The 20,214-nt window shown below is 41.3% G+C and overlaps 2 protein-coding genes across 7 annotated transcripts in view; one reads left to right on the forward strand and one right to left on the reverse strand.

The window, feature by feature from the left end:
• The first annotated feature begins 297 nt into the window (after window positions 1-297).
• On the forward strand, window positions 298-7,992 carry LOC119721077 (CDGSH iron-sulfur domain-containing protein 3, mitochondrial-like). Of its 2 annotated transcripts, none has more exons than XM_038190965.1 (3): window positions 298-411; window positions 4,562-4,628; window positions 6,949-7,992. In XM_038190965.1, the coding sequence occupies exons 1-3, from the start codon at window positions 361-363 to the stop codon at window positions 7,185-7,187; spliced, it is 357 nt and encodes a 118-aa protein (XP_038046893.1). In that variant the 5' UTR covers window positions 298-360; the 3' UTR covers window positions 7,188-7,992. The 2 variants fall into 2 exon arrangements, with proteins under 2 accessions (XP_038046893.1, XP_038046892.1); XM_038190964.1 differs by having other exon boundaries at window positions 300-411; window positions 4,562-4,652.
• Window positions 7,993-9,516: 1,524 nt separating this feature from the next.
• Window positions 9,517-20,214, reverse strand: part of LOC119721078 (sushi, von Willebrand factor type A, EGF and pentraxin domain-containing protein 1-like) — an 86,890-nt gene continuing 76,192 nt past the window's right edge. For 4 of the 5 annotated variants that reach the window (XM_038190968.1, XM_038190966.1, XM_038190967.1 and 1 more), the window contains 3 exons: window positions 19,050-19,250; window positions 17,334-17,765; window positions 9,517-10,325 (listed from right to left, as the gene is read on the reverse strand). In XM_038190968.1, coding sequence (XP_038046896.1) covers window positions 10,300-10,325; window positions 17,334-17,765; window positions 19,050-19,250 — 659 coding nt within the window. In that variant the 3' untranslated portion in view covers window positions 9,517-10,299. Of the gene's footprint in view, window positions 10,326-17,333; window positions 17,766-19,049; window positions 19,251-20,214 lie in introns of those variants that run through there. The other variant, XR_005270144.1, reaches the window with a different exon arrangement.

Raw genomic sequence — 20,214 nt, forward strand, 5'->3', positions numbered from 1 at the left:
GGTCTTAAACAGCTGCAGCGAAATGTCTTTATAATACTAGGTAATGATAAATTACCTAGAATGCCACCCCACAGGGTACTTCCTTCACAAGACTTTGTGAAGTTCACCGAGTCTTGTGAAGGAAGTGCCACTTCCTTCACAAGACTCGTTGAAGTTCATCAGCGTACCCCAGTGCCCTGTTTGCAGGGCGGGAGATACGGGCGAACGGAGGCGTTGACTAAAAGTAAAGTAAAACAGTTGGGGGCGCCCTTTCAATCAACAATCGCCGTCTCGCCGATGCTCCTTCCTTGAGCACACGTCTGCACAACTGACCATTGGGCCTGAATTTGCTGGCTTACTGGACACGGTTTGAGTCAAGAGATGGCTGTTTCTGACCAAGCGAAAGAAAGGCTTTGTCCTGCGGTGTCTCAGGTATATTGTCTGCTGTAGCCCCATTCTACATACATGTTAATTGTAATTGTTCTGTCCACAGGATCGACTAGCAAACGTACGTAATTCCGTTTTGACCACGTTACCAAAATCACGGCAGAGACTCTTTACAAATACAATGTATTTAATAGGCTACTCCTAGAACTATGAGGCTACGTGGAGCCTCATAGATGAAGAACCCCGCAAAATTGTTTGTAGCGCTAGCACAAAACACTAATTAAGTACAAAAATGTCCATCAAAATGCAGACATTTCCCACAGACAGAACCACTGCACAGCTCAGTTTGCCCCCAAACTCCGTAAAACCGTACTACACCTCATGTTGACATACTCACAGTACAAGCGCTTGTACGCATGAGCATACTATCATTTCGCATGTACCCCTCGCAGTGCGCTCCGAGCGAACCGAAAATCATCGCTGGATCATGCATGCACGTTTCAAGTGTCAGGTTGGCTCAGTGCGGAAAGGGCATATTTTTCATCATTTTAGCCAAAAAAACGACAAAATCCAGCGATGTTTGTTCTGCGCATATTACGTGAGTATGTCATGAGGTGTAGTACGGAGTTTGGGGGCAAACTGTGCAGCGGTTCTGTGGGAAATGTCTGCATTTTGATGGACGTTTTTGTACTTAAAGGGAATATACATCCATGGGCGTCGCCAGAATTTTTTCTAGAGGGGGGCAAAAAAAAAATTTGCCAAAAAATGCTTGTATTTCTCAACACATTCTCGATTTATCAGTTTTAGAGGGGGGCAGGGACATTTTACCCCCCTCCCAACTCATTAAATTCACACCACTATGTCTTCGCGCCTCTTTTTCTTTTCTTTTTCTTCCTTTTTTTGTTTTTTTTGTTTTGCTTTTCCGGGGGGGGGGGGGGCAAGTGCCCCCCCCTTGCCCCCCCTCGCGACGCCCATGTATACATCCTTTGCTTTTGCTGTATTTTTCAGAAATGGATGGAATTGGGGGGTTGGAAATATATAGCAAATATAGTTACACTGACTTTTTTGAGGTTTTGGGTTCGAAAATACTCTAAAAACCAAGAAAAACAATCATTTTCCTGTAGTCTGATTCCCTGACTCCATATAAGAAGAAACAGAGCAGTTTACATACATTGGAAAATTGTAGGCCTAAGGTCAGGGAACCAGTCTAGCTGGCTTGTACCCGTTAATAGGTGTGTAAACGATTGCAAACAATTGCGATGGTCAATTGGGGCTAGTATTGCAAAAAGCCAGTTTTTTTTCCAATGCTGGTCGGCCGGCCAGCGTTGGAAATTGATACAAAATACCACTTTTCTTGAAAATGACAGTATACCAGGTGCCATGATTTTACAGGATGCTTTACACTGTCATTCACTAACAGTCCAGCAAGGTATTTTAAAATGATTAGGTAGTTTTATTTTTTGATGTTTGCAAATGTTGTATTTTCCCTTTAATTAGTGTTTTGTGCTACAAACAATTTTGTGGGGTTCTTCATCTACATAGTTCTAGGAGTAAACATAGGCCCAAGCCCCTACCACTACTGGTTAATATTAACCAGTAGTGGTAGGAGCTTATGTATGTTTTGTCAAGTCTCTGCTGTGATTTTGGTATTTGGAAAGAATGTAGTTTCAAAGACGCCGGAACAATGCTGCAACCTGACGCCACTTCCGTGATTGTGTACAAAGTATATAGAGAGTCAAGACAATTTTCTTTATTTCCTAAAAAATTCGGAAATGTTTTTCAGTCCCGAATTCGTGTCTTTTTAAAACATTTTTGCAATGACTGACCTTGCTTTAATCAGTTTTAATGAGATGATACTTTTGACATTGTTTGATATGAAGAAAAACTGGAAAGAATATAGTGATCCAGACGACACTTCAGCAGTTGTCTACAAAGCCTATGGAGGGTCAGGAAAATTTTAGTTTCAAACTTTCACGTATTTCCTAACAAAATTGAGATTGTTTCTTAGTCCCAGATTCATGTTTTTCAACATTTTTGCATTATCTGACCTGCATTGAGATGATTTGAAGAGAAAAGTGACGTCACGTTGCAATACTCTATCAAAAATAAATAGATAAAAATTGGCGACAGTTTGCAACATTTTTTTCCAGGTAGGCCTATTTTTGTCGTCTTTGGCTTTGCCGTGATTTTGGCCACTTTTGGAGTAGGTAGTCCTAGTAAATTGGACCCAACGTATCGTATTGCCTTTTAACATTCGGACATGGTGTGGCGATAGTAGGGTCAAAGTTGAGTGCAGTCCATGATAGCGTTTCAATCAACAACCCAACCATTTGCCAACAAAAACATCAGATTCCACCCTCAAAATGGCCGCAAAATGACTAGATATACCACTCTATACAAAAGTAGAGATCGATGACTAAGATGGAGGTACTAAGGTTTACTATTCTGTATGAAAAGTCAAATCTAACGTTTAATTCTGAAGTCTCCGTAGCCATGGTAGACAACTTTTAGAATTCTACAGAAGACACTATCATTTTTCGGATGGTTTGTGGGCTATAGGCTTTGAAAATCCAAATTGATCCACTTTCTGAAACACAAATCCACCCAATAAGTTACCCTGGTTGATCCATAGGCCTAACTCTTGAAAAGTTAGGAACAATGACATTGGGACCATCAGACAGAAGTTTTGTGGAAAATTCTGAGATTTTACTCACCACCGTGTGTTTTCAGACATCGAGTACATTGACCACAGACGTCCATTTTCAGGAAACAGTCGCCTGCATACGTGAAGCCAGGCAACATGCAAGAATGCGCGTTGTCATGACATGACATAAGATATATGGGGAGCGACATTAGGTCAAGTAGAGTACCTTGACTCGGGAACATAGAGGCCTTTATACAGTGTTATAGATACACACGCGTGCACCATTCATGACGTGAGTTATATCAAAGATAAATTACAATCTTCAAATTTGAATGATATCACAGCGACAACAACATGGGCTATTAAAGGAGACCTTGGTATTGAGGCCAAATAAAAAAGTAACATGTTTATCGTCCCTGCCCGCTTCTTTTTTGGAGGCCGCCTCCTTTTTTTTGGCTATTTTTTTACTGAAAAAAAAAGAAAAATATTAAACAGTGACATCAACTTGGCCTCTTTGTCTGTTGCATGTAGCCCATATAAAGCTGGTACATGTCATTTCAAGTCCAAGTGACGGCCAATTTAAAAAAAAAAAGGTGGCGGCCATCTTGAAAAATAGCCCAGTCGGGCAGCCATTTTGGAGGGGAAAAAAGGGCCTCCTTCTTTTTTTCAAAAAGGCAGGACGCTAAACATGTTTTTTTTTACTTGGCCTACACAGTAAATTTCACTTTTCATCCACATCATAAGTAAACCTTAGTACCCTGATCTCAGTCATCGACCTCTACTTGTATCTCAGGTGGCGTATCTGTTTTGATGGTGAAATCTGATGTTTTGGTTGGCAAAATGGTTGGATTGTATTGATTATTTTGAAACACCATGTCTGCATTCAACTTGGAACCTAGTATAGACATTGGGCTCGGGCTATTGAGATGAATTGGTGAAAATACTGTAGTTTATTCAGTGAAGGGAACCTGGGGTGGTAGTATTAGCCCCATGGATTTGTCTTAATTACTGGACTTCCTCCAGACTACAGAGGTACATGAAGCGCAATTGGGGAAAATGTTGGGACTCCCACACTTCGGAGATAATACAATTGTTTTTTTATTTTCCTTTTATGTTTATACAGATTTTTGTACTTTTTCTTAGTGATCTATGGCTTTAGCCTAGATAATTTCTTAAAGGGAAATTAAGTCCACGAACCATTTTGTTGATTATCTGTTTCCGAGAACAAAAGATTTTTTTTTATTCATGCATGTCAAATATTGTCAAGTCAGAGAACCAGATAGTCGACTGCCAATTATCCACTTGAGGCCTATTGGTACTGTTTAAATAGCAAGATTTGTATCATGTACATGTATCAGGGTAAAGTACCAGTATTTAAATTTGTCAAAACTGAATATAATGAAGCTTGGCAACAAAGACATTATTTTTTTATATTACGTGTACAAGCCACATAATCAGTGTAAAAGTACAGCGTGATAATTTTTGTTTGAACAATTTCTGTTTTCGAATTTCCCTTGAGTTATTTTGTTTTTTCCTTTTTGGTTTTTACAGTATGGGCCGGCCAATGTGCGAGATCTTGAACCAGGCAAGAAGATGAAGTGGTGCACGTGTGGATTGAGTAAGACGCAACCGTGGTGTGATGGTGCGATTCACATTTCATTACATTAATGTTCCATTTTTTTGTTTTTACTTTGCAAGTCCCACAAAAAATTACCTCTTCTGTTATTCCCAAAGAGTGAACATTCACACTATTTTGAGTGAAAAGTAGCTCCATCTGCCTGATGCAATAAAGGATAAAACCATTTAGAGTGAAACTCAGTCATTAAAAAACAACTCAAGTTTTTCTTGAATGATTCTTTTTTCAGACTTTTTCTTTGTAAAATTCAATTGATTGTCGATCTAAATCTTGTTGTCTCTATCTAATTTCAGTCTTTGGGAACAAAAGAGTTTAAACTCTGTGTATCCGATGTCAGATCTGTGAGAGTCATACGTAAACACTTCGTATTTCCATTTTTAGTGTAATTACATACGTACATGTATTATGCCCTTGATTGTGTTGACATTTTTTGATTGGTCTATTGACCTAACTAGGGTAGCCTATCATGACCCTTGATAAGAAGAAGTCCATGGATACACATGTATACAGGACTTCATGTATTTAACATTTCACAATACATGTATTATGATGATTTTAAAGGGAAAATACAACATTTGCAAACATCAAAAAATAAAACTACCGAATCATTTTGAAATACCTTGCTGGACTGTAAGTGAATGACAGTGTAAAGCATCCTGTAAAATCATGGCACCTGGTATACTGTCATTTTCAAGAAAAGTGATATTTTTGTATCAATTTCCAACGCTGGTCGGCCGACCAGCGTTGGAAAAAACTGGCTTTTTTTCAAATACTGGCCCCAATTGACCATCGCACTTGTTTGCAATCGATTACACACCTATGCACGGGTACAAGCCAGCTAGACTGGTTCCCTGAGCTTACAATTCCCCGATGTATGTAAACTGCTCTGTTTCTTCTTATATGGAGTCAGGGAACCAGACTACAGGAAAATGATTGTTTTTCTTGGTTTTTATAGCATTTTCGAACCCAAAACCTCAAAAAAGTCAGTGTAACTATATTTGATATATATTTCCAACCCCCCAATTCCATCCATTTCTGAAAATTACAGCAAAAGCAAATGATGTTTATTCCCTCAAAATGAGGCCGTGTTCTCCATATTATGTTGCCCAACACATGACAGTAGGGTGCAGTGTAGGGTGCACTGTTTCATGGTACATTCTTGTATTTCATGTGCAATCTTGCATGCTTACGTCCCTCATCCCACGGACCATGGTCCATGCTTAACCTACATAACCTCACCACAAAATGGTGCATTTACAGCTTTTATACTGTATATTTTCCGATTTTCTGAGTTAATGTATGTAATCATGGTAATAGCTGAAAGTTACAGCATAATCTTAAAATTGGCATTTCTTTGTTTCTCAGAAAAATTGTTTTTCTGGGGAGATTATTCGATGGCCCTTAAAGTAAATAAAAAAGTGTGCTGGGTTGAACGTATAAACACTGCCTTATTGGCTACCGGAACAATGGGAGGTACCCCACAAGGAATGCCCACCGACTTGCGGGGTACCATTTTGGTACCCCACAAGTTTCTCACGAAATAGAAATATGGATTTTACTCAGAAACTATCGGTTGGTCCGTCGCAGATGGGTTGGTCCGTCGCAGATAGAAGATTTTAAGAAAAGGGATATTAAGTCCGAATTTCAGCCCAGGAAATTAATTCTGGTTATAATAAGAGCATTTTGAAATTAGTGTGACAATTGCAAAATTTTAGTACACGAGAACAAAGGAAGTACCCCACTTCTACGCCTGCGTAAGGGTGTGTGTGTGTGGGGGGGGGGGGGGTATATCCTCCCCATCGGTATCCCCCTCCCCCCTCCCCTGGTCCCGCTCCCCTCACATCCACAAAATATTGCTGAAAATGTACAACTGTTACCAACCCCTCCCTTGTCCTCCTTTCGCCAACATCCAGAAAATATTGTTAACCATGTACAAAAACTGCATGTACTCACCCCTCCCCTGGTCCCCCGCTTCCCATCACTTCCACAAACTATTGCTGACCATGTACAATAATTAACAACCCCCTCCTCTCACATCCACTAAATATCGCTGACTGTGTTCACGAATCTCCAACCCCTCCACTGGCCCCTTCCCTCACATCCACAAAATATTGCTGAACAGCTGCAACACCAAATCTGTTGACGTCTTGCATATTTAGTTTTGCCGATAAGACATTTTCTTGTAGATTAAGTAAGATTAAGGCTGTTATTAGTATATTTTTCAAATCATTACTCCGTGGTTGGGTGCACCTCTTCTCCCAGGAACACGTGGGCCTAAATGTTCCCTGCTTTGTTTTTGCAGGAGCACACAAAGGAACAGGCTTTAAATCTCTCAAGTGGATTGTTCCAGAGAAACCTCAGAGTGTATACTCCATCTGCATGTGCAAGCACACCCAGAATCCGCCGTTCTGTGATGCTACCCACACTAACCTCCCCGCAGCAGTGGAACAGACTCAGACCTCTTGCCCTGGTAGGAGTGACCACCACATGAGAGCGTGCCCAAAACTTTGCACCAAGTGTGGCTGGGTGCCAGACTTTTGACGATGGGCTAATTACATGTACGGCCACCAATCTTTTAGGAACTTTGACTTTAAACTTGAACATCCTGAACGTTCCAAAGGTTTCTGTTTAAAGAACAAAAATTGTTAAAACAGCACAAATTGAAATACGGGTTTGTGCAAGTAAAGATCTCTGAAGTTGACTTTGAGAAAATCATTTCAAAATGTACACATATTTATAATAATGGACTAAGAATTTCACAATGTTTGGTACACTAGTATATCCGAGATGTTTGATTATGAGGTGAAGTTTCATTTATTTACACCGATTTTGTAGAAATTTTTAACATCACTGTAATGCAAAAAAACAAAAAAATAGTTATCCAAATTGAGAGGCTCTCTCATAAGAGACCTTTTGGTTTGTTTTATTTCGCCCTATTTGATGTGTAAGAACTTCAGGAATGAGTTGTTTTGGTGATGGTGTCATATGCGCTTCATGTGACAATTTTAATGATTACATGTACATGTACATTTTGCTCAGTGAGTCACTTCTGGAAAATAAATTCATGAAATCTGCCCAATTTAAAGTCCGAAGAACATATAGTAACATTACTTTTGCGTATAAGCGTACTACGTTACATGCACTAGAAGTCATAAATGTAAGAAAATATAAGTATTATTAATATGTTACTTAATATGCATTACAATACATACGTATTATTTCTCCCATCAAACATGTATCGGCAAAGACTATTAGCCCAAAATATGGTGAATATTAAGATTTTTACATGACGTTTTTTGATATAATCATAACATATTTTGTGAATAATCATACTTATAATTATATCATATGAAAACAAATATATGAAGGCAAAACGTTACAAGAAGGCAATTTCATATTAATTGTATAAAAGTCTTATGAGAATTTAGAAGACAAATAACACATTGTGCTCTGATCAAAAAAGTTAACGAAACAAAACGTCCCGGCATTCATTCTCCATCAAACCACACGTCTGCTATTTAAATGATTTTTTTTTTTTTTGGGGGGGGGGGTCTTTTGATAAAAACATTTTGGTTTTCATTAAAAATTGTGTTTCTATGATACAAATGTAGTTACAGTCCACATTCTTATGGAAAACAAATCCGGCCTCAATGTCTCAATAAGTAACGACTTGTATAACCACAGAAGCGCGTTGTCACGTAATAATTGCTTTGTTCCCAAAAAGTGTTCCTTTCCTAAATATGACATGTCCACATCTTTAAATTGCTTTACATCGTTAAAACAAGTCTTTTACAAGTAAAGCATAATGAATTTTAACTTTAACTATTGTGATAAAATGGTATTAAATCAATTCATTTCTATATGTTTTGGGGTCTTGAGTTTTGGATGATTACAAACGTTTTTTAATTCGGATCCTATCATCCTGCGCCAATATAACTGCAGTGAATGTAATTTCAAGATGATTTTTTTTAGTATTGATGAAGTTGGCAAGAAACTGAAATGGCTTTTCGTTTTGATTGCGCATTGTCCTTTTCATTTCACAACGTGCCTTCATGATAAAATTGTCAAGCGCTCGAATTTGTTGCATTGAATATAAATGGGCGAATATACAATTATCTGCAAGTTTCGGGCAATAATCCAACAAAGCCATTAGCGATTTAAAGAGTCGCAGGAGTGCCCTCATCATGAAAGGGTAGTCGTCATTGTCTACAGTGGCTCTTGGGCAGTAACATTGGCTTGTTTCATCGAGAGTGCTTTCAATTGTTTTGGACAATTTTCTTGATTTTAAGGGTGATGTCTGTACTAGTTGCATTAGAAAATTCAAAATAGGAAAAATCATACAGCAACCAGCAGCGGTATTCTTTGATGGACAATGACTCGCCAAAAAATGAGCCGATAATTTGACATTTTTATGGATATTGTAGATACACGTGATATGTCTAAAGACTTTAGGGGGAAATGGGTGATGTCATCTTGTGGTGACAGCAGCAAAACTAAAAGATGGCATTATGTCACTTAATGTTAGCTAAGGCCAAAAAAAAAAAGTCTCCGGTTTCTGGTATGCGCGCGCGTCGCCGTAGCCATGCGCGTCGGCAAAATGAAAAAGTTTTTTGTTCAATACAAGATGATGTCTCAAAACCGCCAAACTCACTGGTTCGACTGGAATTCTGCTGCTGCACAATTTTAATGTGTTTTTAGATGGGGTTATGATCGAGAATAAGCTTTATGTGGCCTCTTTGGACTCCCATATATTTGCACTAAGTTTAGTCGGGCACCATTTGCAGTCATCAGCCGACATTTGCAGCCAAAAAAAAAAAAAAAAAAAAGCAGGTAAAAAAAAAAAAAGCCGCATCGCCGCACCACTTTTGGGGCAAGCTCCATACCAGAAACCGGAGACTTTTTTTTTGGCCTAACCAATGTTCCTCCCAAGTTTGAGGAAATCGGCAGAAGCATTTGGTGCTGATACCCTGCAATTTGAGATCAGCACCAAAATGGATGCTGATGATGCTGTGCAGGATACCGAGCCCTAAGCATTCTGATAAATATAAAAGAGGCACACGCCTCTGGTATTGAAGAGATTAAAGTAAAAACAAAAAAGCCAAAACTTGAACGGCAAATGAATGCAACCAAGAAATAAATAGTTGCATGTGTTATAAACGCCATATGCATGTGTTATTTTGACACCCCGTTTGCCAAACCATATAGGCCTACTGTAAATCGTCCAAGATTGGCAGTTTATAAAAAAAAAATGATGGAGATTGAAAAGTTGCAAATTAAAAATGAAACAAAACGTAATTTTTTATAGATAAATCGATACAGGAGTTCAGATTTGTTTTCACTCGGACCTACCTGTACACAAATAATGTACATTATCAATCTTTGCATGACGCTATCGTTGAGCGTTGACCTCTAATTTCTTTGAACTCTCGTCTGATGGATATTGTTTAATCTGTGATTTTGGGTGAAACATTAGAATATTCACCAGACTTGTTTTCATATTTTTTTTTTTTTTGATGTGGCAATTATCGGGAAAAGTATGGTTTCAAGCAGGACACACAGAAAACATAATTCCTACTTTCGCCGCCTTAACCCCCGAGGTGAAATATGATAGTAGATGGAGCTCTCGGAAGAATCTTCAGGGGTTGGGGTAGCTTCATCCAGATCTCGAGTCTCTGGTTGCTACAAAGAAACAAAACATGCAATGAATTAAAAGTTTTTTGAGGAGTACCACACGTGTTATAATAAGCGCAATACCATCTCTGCATGGAACAACGAAGTGTGAGTGCGTGAGGATGGATGAACATATGTGTGAGCATCCAGACGTGGGGGGGGGGGGCATCACCAAAAAGGGGCACTTGCAAACCCGTGCTGAAATGTCGACACGTTTTTTTCACCGGACACTTGGCCTCCGTAAAATCAAAAAGTTGGGGGAGGGGGGGGGGGGGGGGAGGGGGTGGTACCATCTTCTAACATAGGGGGCGCTCTTCAAAACCAATGATTATATGCTAAATATGCATTATGTGCCCATGGGCGTATTGTAAGAAATTTGTTTTTTCAGGGCGTATTGTAAGAAATAGTAAGATACTTTAAGGGCATTTTGGTTTTATCTCGAGGGGGAATTTAATGCGCGAGGGGGCACATTTATGGCCGCAAAAGGGGCACTTGGGAACAACCCCCCCCCCCCCCCCCCCCGTTCCGCCGCCCCTGCCCCTCAGCATACTCACATAGGCACTGCAATCTGGGAGGCCGATGGCATGAAGTATGCTAGTGTTTTGGACCGGGTATGTCCAGTTTTTTTATATAGCGCCCCGATCGGTTGACCATTTTTATAGCCCGTTTCGCACATGTAGTAGTCAAGTTTACACCCATTTGCAGAATTATCACTTACTTATTGCCTTCGGATGAACTGCCAGCTCTGTAATCACCTGTAATTCATTTTCTTCCTCATTAGGGTCTATGTAGCTAAATTTAGAGGTATATTTAGGGCTATTTTTGGATTTTCTTAATGTAAAAACACACGATATGAGCTCATATTGCAGCCATATCGTATATACTGGTATAGCATAGCCAAACGTTTTACACATAGTTAAAGACAGAGTTGTAACCAAGCCATTTTTTCCACGTCAAGTCAAGTCCCAAGACAATTTTTCACAAGTCAAGTCAAGTTCCAATAGTCAATTTTTTTTTCAAGTCAAGTTAAGTCTCGAGTCATTTAAAAAAAAAAATATTTGATGTAAGTTCCTGAACCAGTTTATGTGTTCGACGACGGAGCCGGAGTAAAGATGGGAATGGGGTTTATCAAAGCGTGCATCATGTAAGGAGATTAAAAAAATCACACTTTTTCAAACATCCTCTCTCAAACTCCTTATTTGTATCTAAAGAGTCTAAAAACCGCATTTTGATATATTATATTCAAACTTGTGCCATCGTGTTGAATGTTTGACGGACGTCTGACAAAATGTCCTTCCGTTTTCGTTTAATGCATGATATGTGAATTCTTGTTGCTTTATGGTTGCAGGCCGGTAAATCGGTCCGAAATTGCCTGCGCCGGCCAAATCACGATTTGCATGCCCTCAAAATCTTCAGTATTTGAGCATGCTGTGGGCCATGAACTTGAGGGTTTGTAAAACAAATATGGGTGGAAGCCGTGCACAGGACTGTGAGCTTGTAGTTCCGTTCAATTTGGATGAAATTGGGGCCCTTAAAGCGCTCTATTTTGCAATGGAGTGTAGGCATCGTTTTTCAACATGGCGATGGGCTTCAGGACTATTTTCAGGGGTGATCATCTCCAAATGGAAATTTCTCCTAAAAGTCATCAGTTAACCCCCCGAAAATTGAAAAGAAAATGAAAGATGATGAAATAAGCTTTAATTTGATGTGTGTCTCGAACACCTTGGAGAGGTGTGAGTAGTTTCCCGAATTTTTGAAGTGTGAGCATTTACCATTGGGCTCTATGGAAGTTTATTTACTGGTCTGCTACCTTATGGCGGATTGGGGGTAGCAGCCGTTTTCCAGTCATTAAACCCTAGTTGCATTTAGCACGTTTACAGTAAACCACTCAATGTGTAATGACCAATAACAACGGATGGTACTCAGACTACACACGGCACAAACTTCACCTCGCATGCATGCACGAGGTCGAACGGTCCATAACACACGCATAGTGCTAGTCATGATCATGTACATGACGTGTGGCAGGCTCAGGATGCCCAGCTATCGCGTGCTTGTTGTTAATTTGCTATTTCAACCGATTATAGTGCGCACAAACGCCCAGAGATTTGTTTTGTTTTTGTAACTTTACGAAACGTGTTAATGTTAGCAAGTCAAATTTATTCGAGTGAAGTCAAGTCAAGTCTGAAGTCATTTTTTCCCAAGTCAAGTCAAGTCTCATGCAAGTAAAAAAAATAGCAACTCGAGTCCGACTCGAGTCCGAGTCAGCGACTTGAGTCAACAACACTGGCTATAGAAACCGAAAAGGTTTATTTCACGCTTTACACGTGCTGTTATTGCTGGTATTATCTTTTATTAAAGGACCGATACGATCATTGACATAATTCCACTCCTATTCCTAATTATTGCATGTTTTGAGATTTAAGACTGTGGTGTTTAGTCAACTTTGAACTGTGTATAAGCGTTCATGGCCTTATTGAGCTACAGTACTACTTATTATGTTACACAGTTTCACCCCTTTTTCACTGACGATTAAACTTGGAGTTGGACGCTACATACTGACTCCCTCGTCGTTTTTTTTTAGGAGTTTGACTGGATGTCAATTTTTGTTCTATAAAAACTTTAAAGAGGACAGTACAGTGAAAAGACATATAATCAGCTGGTGTTACAGCTGCGGCAGACGATCAAGGCGACTCATCTTCATCATGGAAGACAAATGCGATGATCAAGCCTCTCGGGCGAGTTCAAAGGTCATACACACGCTCATCTTCATCAAGCAAAGCAGCCAGAACCCGTGCCAAAGCAGAGGTGGCGAGAGTCCGCACATCTTTTGCTGAAGCAGAGGCAACAATGAAGTTGCAGAGGGCAAACTAGATGCAGAGTTGGGATTGCTAGGCCCCAAAGAGAGGCAGCAGCAGCCTTGGCTCAAGCCAAGGCATTGGAAGCAGCCATGGAGTTGGAACCTGGATTGTCGTGCAACAAACTAAGCACAGGCTCCAGCAGACATCGATCAGTGCACAAAAGACTACATTTAGCAACGAGCTGAATTTCAGACAGGTTTTTCGTCAATGCCAAGCCGGGAACCTGCTGACAATATTAGACCCACTTCACCAGTGAATCCCGCCAGCATTGAAGTCACAGCATCCTTTGCAATGCAGTAAGACGTCAATGGGAAACCAGACATGTCCCCATTCCCCAAGAAGACCACTGCAGGAGACCAAAGCAACGACTTTGCTAAGTAGGCCCCTATCTCGCACGCCGTGAGTTAGTCAACACCAGACTCAACATTTTGATGATCGACCTGAAAACTACAGAGCTTGGCGATCATCATTTCACAATGCGAGTAAACACCTGCGAATAACACCAAGCGAAGAGCTCGACCTACTAGCGAAATGGCTGGGGAAAGAGTCATCAGACCACATCAAAAATATCCGTGCTTTGCACATTAAAACGACCCGACCACAGTCTGAAAAAAAGTCAAGGGAACAGCTGAAAAAGCAATCTTCTAGAGGTAATCGAAAGCGTCCTTTTCACAAACTGGAAAGTTTTCCACGCATTAACAGCAGAGATCCTCTCAATACAAGTTGAGGCAGCATGGTGATCTGCTCATGGAGGCGGAAACAGGTCTGTACGCGAACCAACTCGTACGCGAGACAACTCGTACGCGGATTGGTCAACTCGTACGCGAGACAACTCGTACGCCAGCCAACTCGTCACAAGACAACTCGTACGCAGAACAACTCGTATGCGAACCAACTCGTACGCCAGGCAACTCGTACGCGGACCGAAATAAGCAAATTTAAATTGAACGATGTTTACGATCGCCACAAGTTTACCCCAGGCCCCAAAACACACGCCAAAGTTATCGATTTATCACAGTACACAGTACGATTGTATGACTGAATAACTATGATTGTAGCCATATGTATTTTCAAAGTTTAAATTCCATAAATGCAACGATGTCAAGTTCAAAAGTTTCAATGATACAAAAAAACATGATCCATTTTTTGCGACCGATGTGTAGTGCAATGCTGCGGCATGCGCTTCCAACCACACAGCTAGTGTGGAGAATTTGTCAAGACGTACAACGATTTGATTTACACATAGCGCGGGGCCACAATAGCAATGTATTGTTGGAAGTCTACAAATGCAGCGGACATTATACGATTTAAATTCTCACTACGTGGCAATATCTTGTCGTATAGCGTATGGTGTGAGCCAGGATCAGACAGTGTGCGAGTGGTCCGGGAAAACAAATCATAACTTTTTAGTTATGAGCAAAAAAAGCTGATTTAAAACTGAACTAATTGGGACCACTCAGTAACACAAAATTATCCCCTTAACTTAACAAAAAAAGAATGTGCCGGACAACTGACCGACCCTAATTTCCTACACGCCCTTCAGTCTAGTCTATACTCACGCGTACGAGTTGGCTCGCGTACGAGTAGGTCCGCGTGCAAGTTTGTCCGTGTACGAGTTGTCCTGCGTACGAGTTGGCTCGCGTACGAGCTGACCTGTATTCATGGAGGCCCAGTACGCAATGGAGGATGGATACTTACCCTTTCCGCAACGTTCTTACATGCGCGGTCACGTGAATACTTTATTGCAATCAATTTTCCCTTTTCGAGCTTGGTGCCGTTGGACGTGAGGTATTTTTAAATACTTTTTTTCACCCATTGACAGCTCATAAGTCCCATTTATCAGTTTTTAGAAATCTGTATCCAAAATTGTGTTCTTTTCAATGAAAAAAGAAATATTTTCCAGAGCAGCTCTGACCTCCCCATGCCTTTTACGTTACGGATTTTTAGTCTGGGTCACGTGTGCCCCCGCGCCATTGCGCAATCACAATTTCAAGCAAGATGGCGGTATCCGCGAAACGGTTTATCTTACTTCTTTGCTGAATTCATCTGCTCAGAAGTCAAAACCAGAAATGACCCAAGTTTCATCATCTCCAGCAACAACAGCGGCCCCGTGGGTATCCACCACTAGAAATATGAGAGCACCCATATCCGCGTATACACAAGACAGATGTCTCCATAGCGCCTGATTCGAGTGCAGACTCTGATGTAAAGAAGAGTGATCCTGGTAAAAGCTGCCCCATCCATCGAAAACCCCTCAATAAATGCAGGGTTTTCAGTGCAAAGACCACAGACGAGCGAAGGGCCTGCTGCGCATCATTCTCTCATATCTTGCAAAGGAGTGTATGTATGATTCCACTGGAATGCACCGAATGCAACAATGATCATCACAGCACGGCCATGCATCCTGGTCCTGCCCCCTGGACAAGCTGTACAAGCATTGTCTCTAGGTTATGTCATTTCTTTTCTCATTTATCTGTTGCTGAATTTAGAGGTATTTAGGGACATTTTCCGACTCAGACTCTTATGTAAACTCACATATTTTTTTGTAAACACGCCGTAATGATCCGTCCCTACCCGGACCCCGTCTGCAAGAGACCGAGAGATCGTTCCTTTCATTGCGCAAGTAGCGATATACTTACTGCTTAGTATACACCGGAAGGAATATTCATGGTTTATGTTAATATAATTCCATTGGGTTGCAGACCAGTATAAAGTAAACTGCCATGGGCACCAGTGATATATGCGCTCACCTCCAAAATTACTCACAACTATCAAAGTTGTTTGAAACACACATCAGATTAAAGCTTATTTCATCGTCTTTCATTTTCCAATGAATTTTGTTGGGGTTACCCAATGATTTTTGGGAGAAAACTCCATCCAAACATAATCACCACTAAAAGTAGTCCTGTAGCTCATAGCCTTGGTCAATGCTCTCGTCGTTATTCGTCCCGTACGCGGTCAATCGTCGGCATATATCGATCCTCACACGCTATGCACATGCATGTAAAAATACAGCGCGAACAGCGACCTCACGCGGCCACTATTTTTATGCAAATCAGTTGGAGACGATGTCGAGCCTTGGTTCAATCGTCCATGTGAGGTTTTGGGGGTGGTGCTCATTATGTTAATAGCCTTAGCTGACCTTAAATGTTGTTTTCTTATTGGTCGATCGTTGCGTGGAAACTTGCATAGTGAAACGTGGCACCGTACATAATCCATACACGAACACATTGTGTGTCTCTGCACACGGCACCAATGCACAAAAACTGTGGTTCCTGTCACGTCCGCAAAAGCCGGAATAGCTGCAAATAATTTGATGACGTCCGGATTTACCAAGGACGGTGATTGGACACTCCACATATTAGCCCCGCCTACATTATCTGTATTCGCATACGAGGTCGTGCGCTGGAAATCTAGCGCAAAGTAAAGAAAAACATAAGCTTTGGCCGACGATTGAACCAAGGCTCGACATCGTCTCCAACTGATTTGCATAAAAATAGTGGCTGCGTGAGGTCGCTGTTCGCGCTGTATTTTTACATGCATGTGCATAGCGCGTGAGGATATATGCCGACGATTGACGGCGTACGGGACGAATAACGACGAGAGCATTGACCAAGGCTATGTAGCTCATCGCCATTTTGAACAATAATGCCCGAGCTGCATTGCAAAAGACAGTTGTAGAACCCATTTTCATTCAAATTTCACAGCAATACGATCTTGCAATCCTGTTCACGGCTTCCAACCTTCTTTTTACTTTTTCTACAAAAGCCTCAAGTTCTGGCCTTGCCCACTAAATGATATTATACCGGATAATTTGAGAGCATGCAAATCGTGATTTGACCGGCGTAGGCAATTTCGGGCCATACTCAGAATCGATGATTGAGGGACTGGGAACCACATATACACGTATACCAAATGACCCACTCAAGAAGTGCGGCTAAAGTAAAGGTCTAGATGAAAACATGTTCCTGCTTCAAAGCCTTCAAATGGTCATTCAATATCGGAGCTCTTTTTTTGGCCTGGTGAACAATTCCCAACATATAAACCGCCATTGGTAACTTGACAGTGGTGCAATTGTACAGGAAGTAAACTGAAAGGAAGACACCCCCCCTAAAAAAAAACCCAAAACACTCAAATAAATGTACATTCATCTTACCTGTGTGACTTTCAATCCAGTCGGTATATGCCGAAAGTCTTGTGTAAATACCATACCGACCTTCCACGGCACACCCCTCACCCCAGCTGACAATGCCTATCTGGACCCATCGTTTGCTGCCGTCTGCAACGGTCATCTGCCTCATGACTGGCCCTCCCGAGTCTCCCTTACACGCATCCAGGCCTCCCTCCGGTACTCCCGCACAAAACGCGATTGCAGGCTTGTAAAAGGACACACTCGTACACTCATAGTGGTTGATGAAACTGTCCCTGCATTCTCTGTCAGTGCGCACGGGGATAACCAGGTATTGAAGGAGAGACGAGGTAACAGGCCTGTATCCGTCCAAGCACAGATCACCGTAATCATAGGGTTGCGTAGTGCCCCATCCAGCCACATATGGTGGTTCGCCGTGTGGTGAATAAAGTGCTCTTTCTGATTGTAGAAATAATCAAATGCTTATTATCATTACATTGATAAAAATAATAATTTGGGGGCTAATCATCCTTACTTGCAACTGAGAATCTCAATTGCGAAGGACGCGGCTACAACGTGGTCGAGCCAAAGGCGTGTAAAGGCAGCCGCCGTTATGACCCATGTGGGAACCATAGCCAGAGATCGAAAGCGTTTTAGTTATGCAGAGTGAGGAAAAACCAGAGAGCCCGGAAAAAACCCTCTCGGCACGGAATCAACGCACAACTCTACTCACATAATGGTCTGAGCCGGGAATCGAACCCGGGCCACAGTGATGAGAGACAATCGCTTTACGCACTAGCCAACCATGCCACCATAACATTAGTTAGTTGAGGGATATTGAGGAGGGAAAAAGACATTGAGAATAATGAAAGGGAAGCTGGTTGACCAAATGGGACTTTGATCCGAAACGGCTCTGCAAACAAGTGAAGTTTAACCTTGCGCAGCGTTTACTTTCCCGCACCACGCAAGACCCTATTCATAGCAATACAACAAAAAGCCACGTGCCAGACAGTGTCCAGACAGTTTCCAGACAATGCGCTGGAAAGATAATTGACTGGCGGCTGTGGTATGCAGTTATGAAGGGAAATGACTGTGTCAAGTTACAGGTCTTTGTTGATGTTTCAATGAGACTTGGCAGGAGGCCTGGTCGAAAGTTTGTTGACACGGCCTGGGTGTAGCCCTGGCTGCAAAGTTCATTGAACCAGCTTATTTGGCAAGGGTCGAATGAGGATTAGATTAAGCCGCCGTCATTGGCCGTCAATTTTTTTTCTTCAAAAAAATCGGTTACCTGGGGCCCAAAGGGCAGCAGGTCACTCTGTGCAGGGTTAAAAATTAAAAAGGGGTAAATGAGCCCTCACTCGACTGGTTTTAGGGTCCTGGCGTTATGGCATCTTCTGAGCCATAATTGCAATGAGTACGGTCAAAGCTACTTTTTTTACGGTCCTACTTATTGTTTGGTCATTTCCAGCTCAGGTCGAAGTCATACAATTCGGAGCAACTTCCATAGTTGAGTTGATACGAACTCTAGTAAGCCTAAAATAAGAGAAGTAAACTATCACTATACAATCTACGTCGAGGAATCGCTCCTAGAAATTATTTCGATGGAAACTCCTCCAATCGTGTATTACTTAAAAAAATGTGATGGCTCATGCAAGCGAGGTATTTTGTGATCGACTTTATGCATGTACCTGGCTGCTTAAGTAAATGCTTGCCTTATAAAGTACAAATTTAAGACGCCCTCACCTTTCATAGCAAGTTTTGGCATGCAGATTGGCCTTATTCCTGAGCTGAGCATGACATCACGGCTCAATCGTAAAACGGCAATATCATTATCAAGGTCCGAATTAAACGCCTCGTGCTTTATTAGGGCGTCGTCCCCATCAAGGGTATACACAAGGGCTGGGTCCAACAGTCGAAGAGCTGACCTGGATTTATTACGAATTCCTGAAATAAAGCGAAACAACATGATCATGACACCATACAGCCCTACAACTATGACAAAATTGACGGGCCACTGCAGTGTGAATGAATTATTCATTCAGACGCAAGTGCCTGTGGTATCCACTTACAATCTGGGAAGTGAATTATGTCTATGATCAGTCCCATATATGGTGATCAGTCACATGATGATCAGTCACATGACAACCATGTGACTTTCTTCATGAATCTGATTGGTTAACATGAATATTGCGTCTGGTGAAATCGGATCCGGTGAAGTCGGAAGCGTAAAAATCAAACGTTTTAATTCATCCGGTTGCCCGGTACACGGTCAGATCGGTCCGATTTTTTTTCTTCCAGCGCACACCTCTGTACGATGTCCTGATGATCTCATAAACCAAAAATTTGAAAGGTATGCGTCGGGCTTAAGATACAAATGTACTCGTCGGTTCAGCCAGATAATGGTTTTATTGATCATCGACCCGAGCTTAATTATGTAAGGTTGGTACTATTATTACATTAATCTTTGCACTAGGCGGGCCCTACGTTACATTTATCAGTTAACGAAAGCTGTAATGTATAGAATGCATATTCTGATATGTTTCACGAACTATGGCTCCAGACTCAACACTTAATCATACATGAGATTGTTCACGAGTAACTATAATATCAGGTAAACGATGCAGAGGTACAGAGTTCATCACTGGTTTATTTTTGTGACTATGCATGCATTATAAACTCATCGGGAGTAACCAGCCATATGGTTGCGAACACAAAGCGTCATGCCGTAGTTAGGCAAAGCTAATCAGATTACATACTTATTAGACGCTATAACAACAGAGCAGTGAAATTCACGCACCCCCAAAAAACATGGCCTTTGGGACGTTGTATTTCTCAAACAATATGCTCAGTATGATTGAAATGTTAAAATATAACGGAAGAAGAAATTCTAAACTTCATGTCAGTGAAA

This window comes from Patiria miniata, unplaced genomic scaffold (genome assembly GCF_015706575.1).
Source record: "Patiria miniata isolate m_02_andy unplaced genomic scaffold, ASM1570657v1 HiC_scaffold_9, whole genome shotgun sequence".
Lineage (NCBI taxonomy): Eukaryota > Metazoa > Echinodermata > Asteroidea > Valvatida > Asterinidae > Patiria > Patiria miniata.

What these genes read in the sequence shown, in the direction of transcription:
- LOC119721077 (XM_038190964.1), top strand. Translation starts at nt 361, where the DNA reads ATGGCTGTTTCTGACCAAGCGAAAGAAAGGCTTTGTCCTGCGGTGTCT. An exon ending in TTTGTCCTGCGGTGTCTCAG is followed by an intron (nt 412 to 4,561) that starts GTATATTGTCTG and finishes TGGTTTTTACAG; the next exon opens with TATGGGCCGGCCAATGTGCG. An exon ending in GACGCAACCGTGGTGTGATG is followed by an intron (nt 4,653 to 6,948) that starts GTGCGATTCACA and finishes TTGTTTTTGCAG; the next exon opens with GAGCACACAAAGGAACAGGC.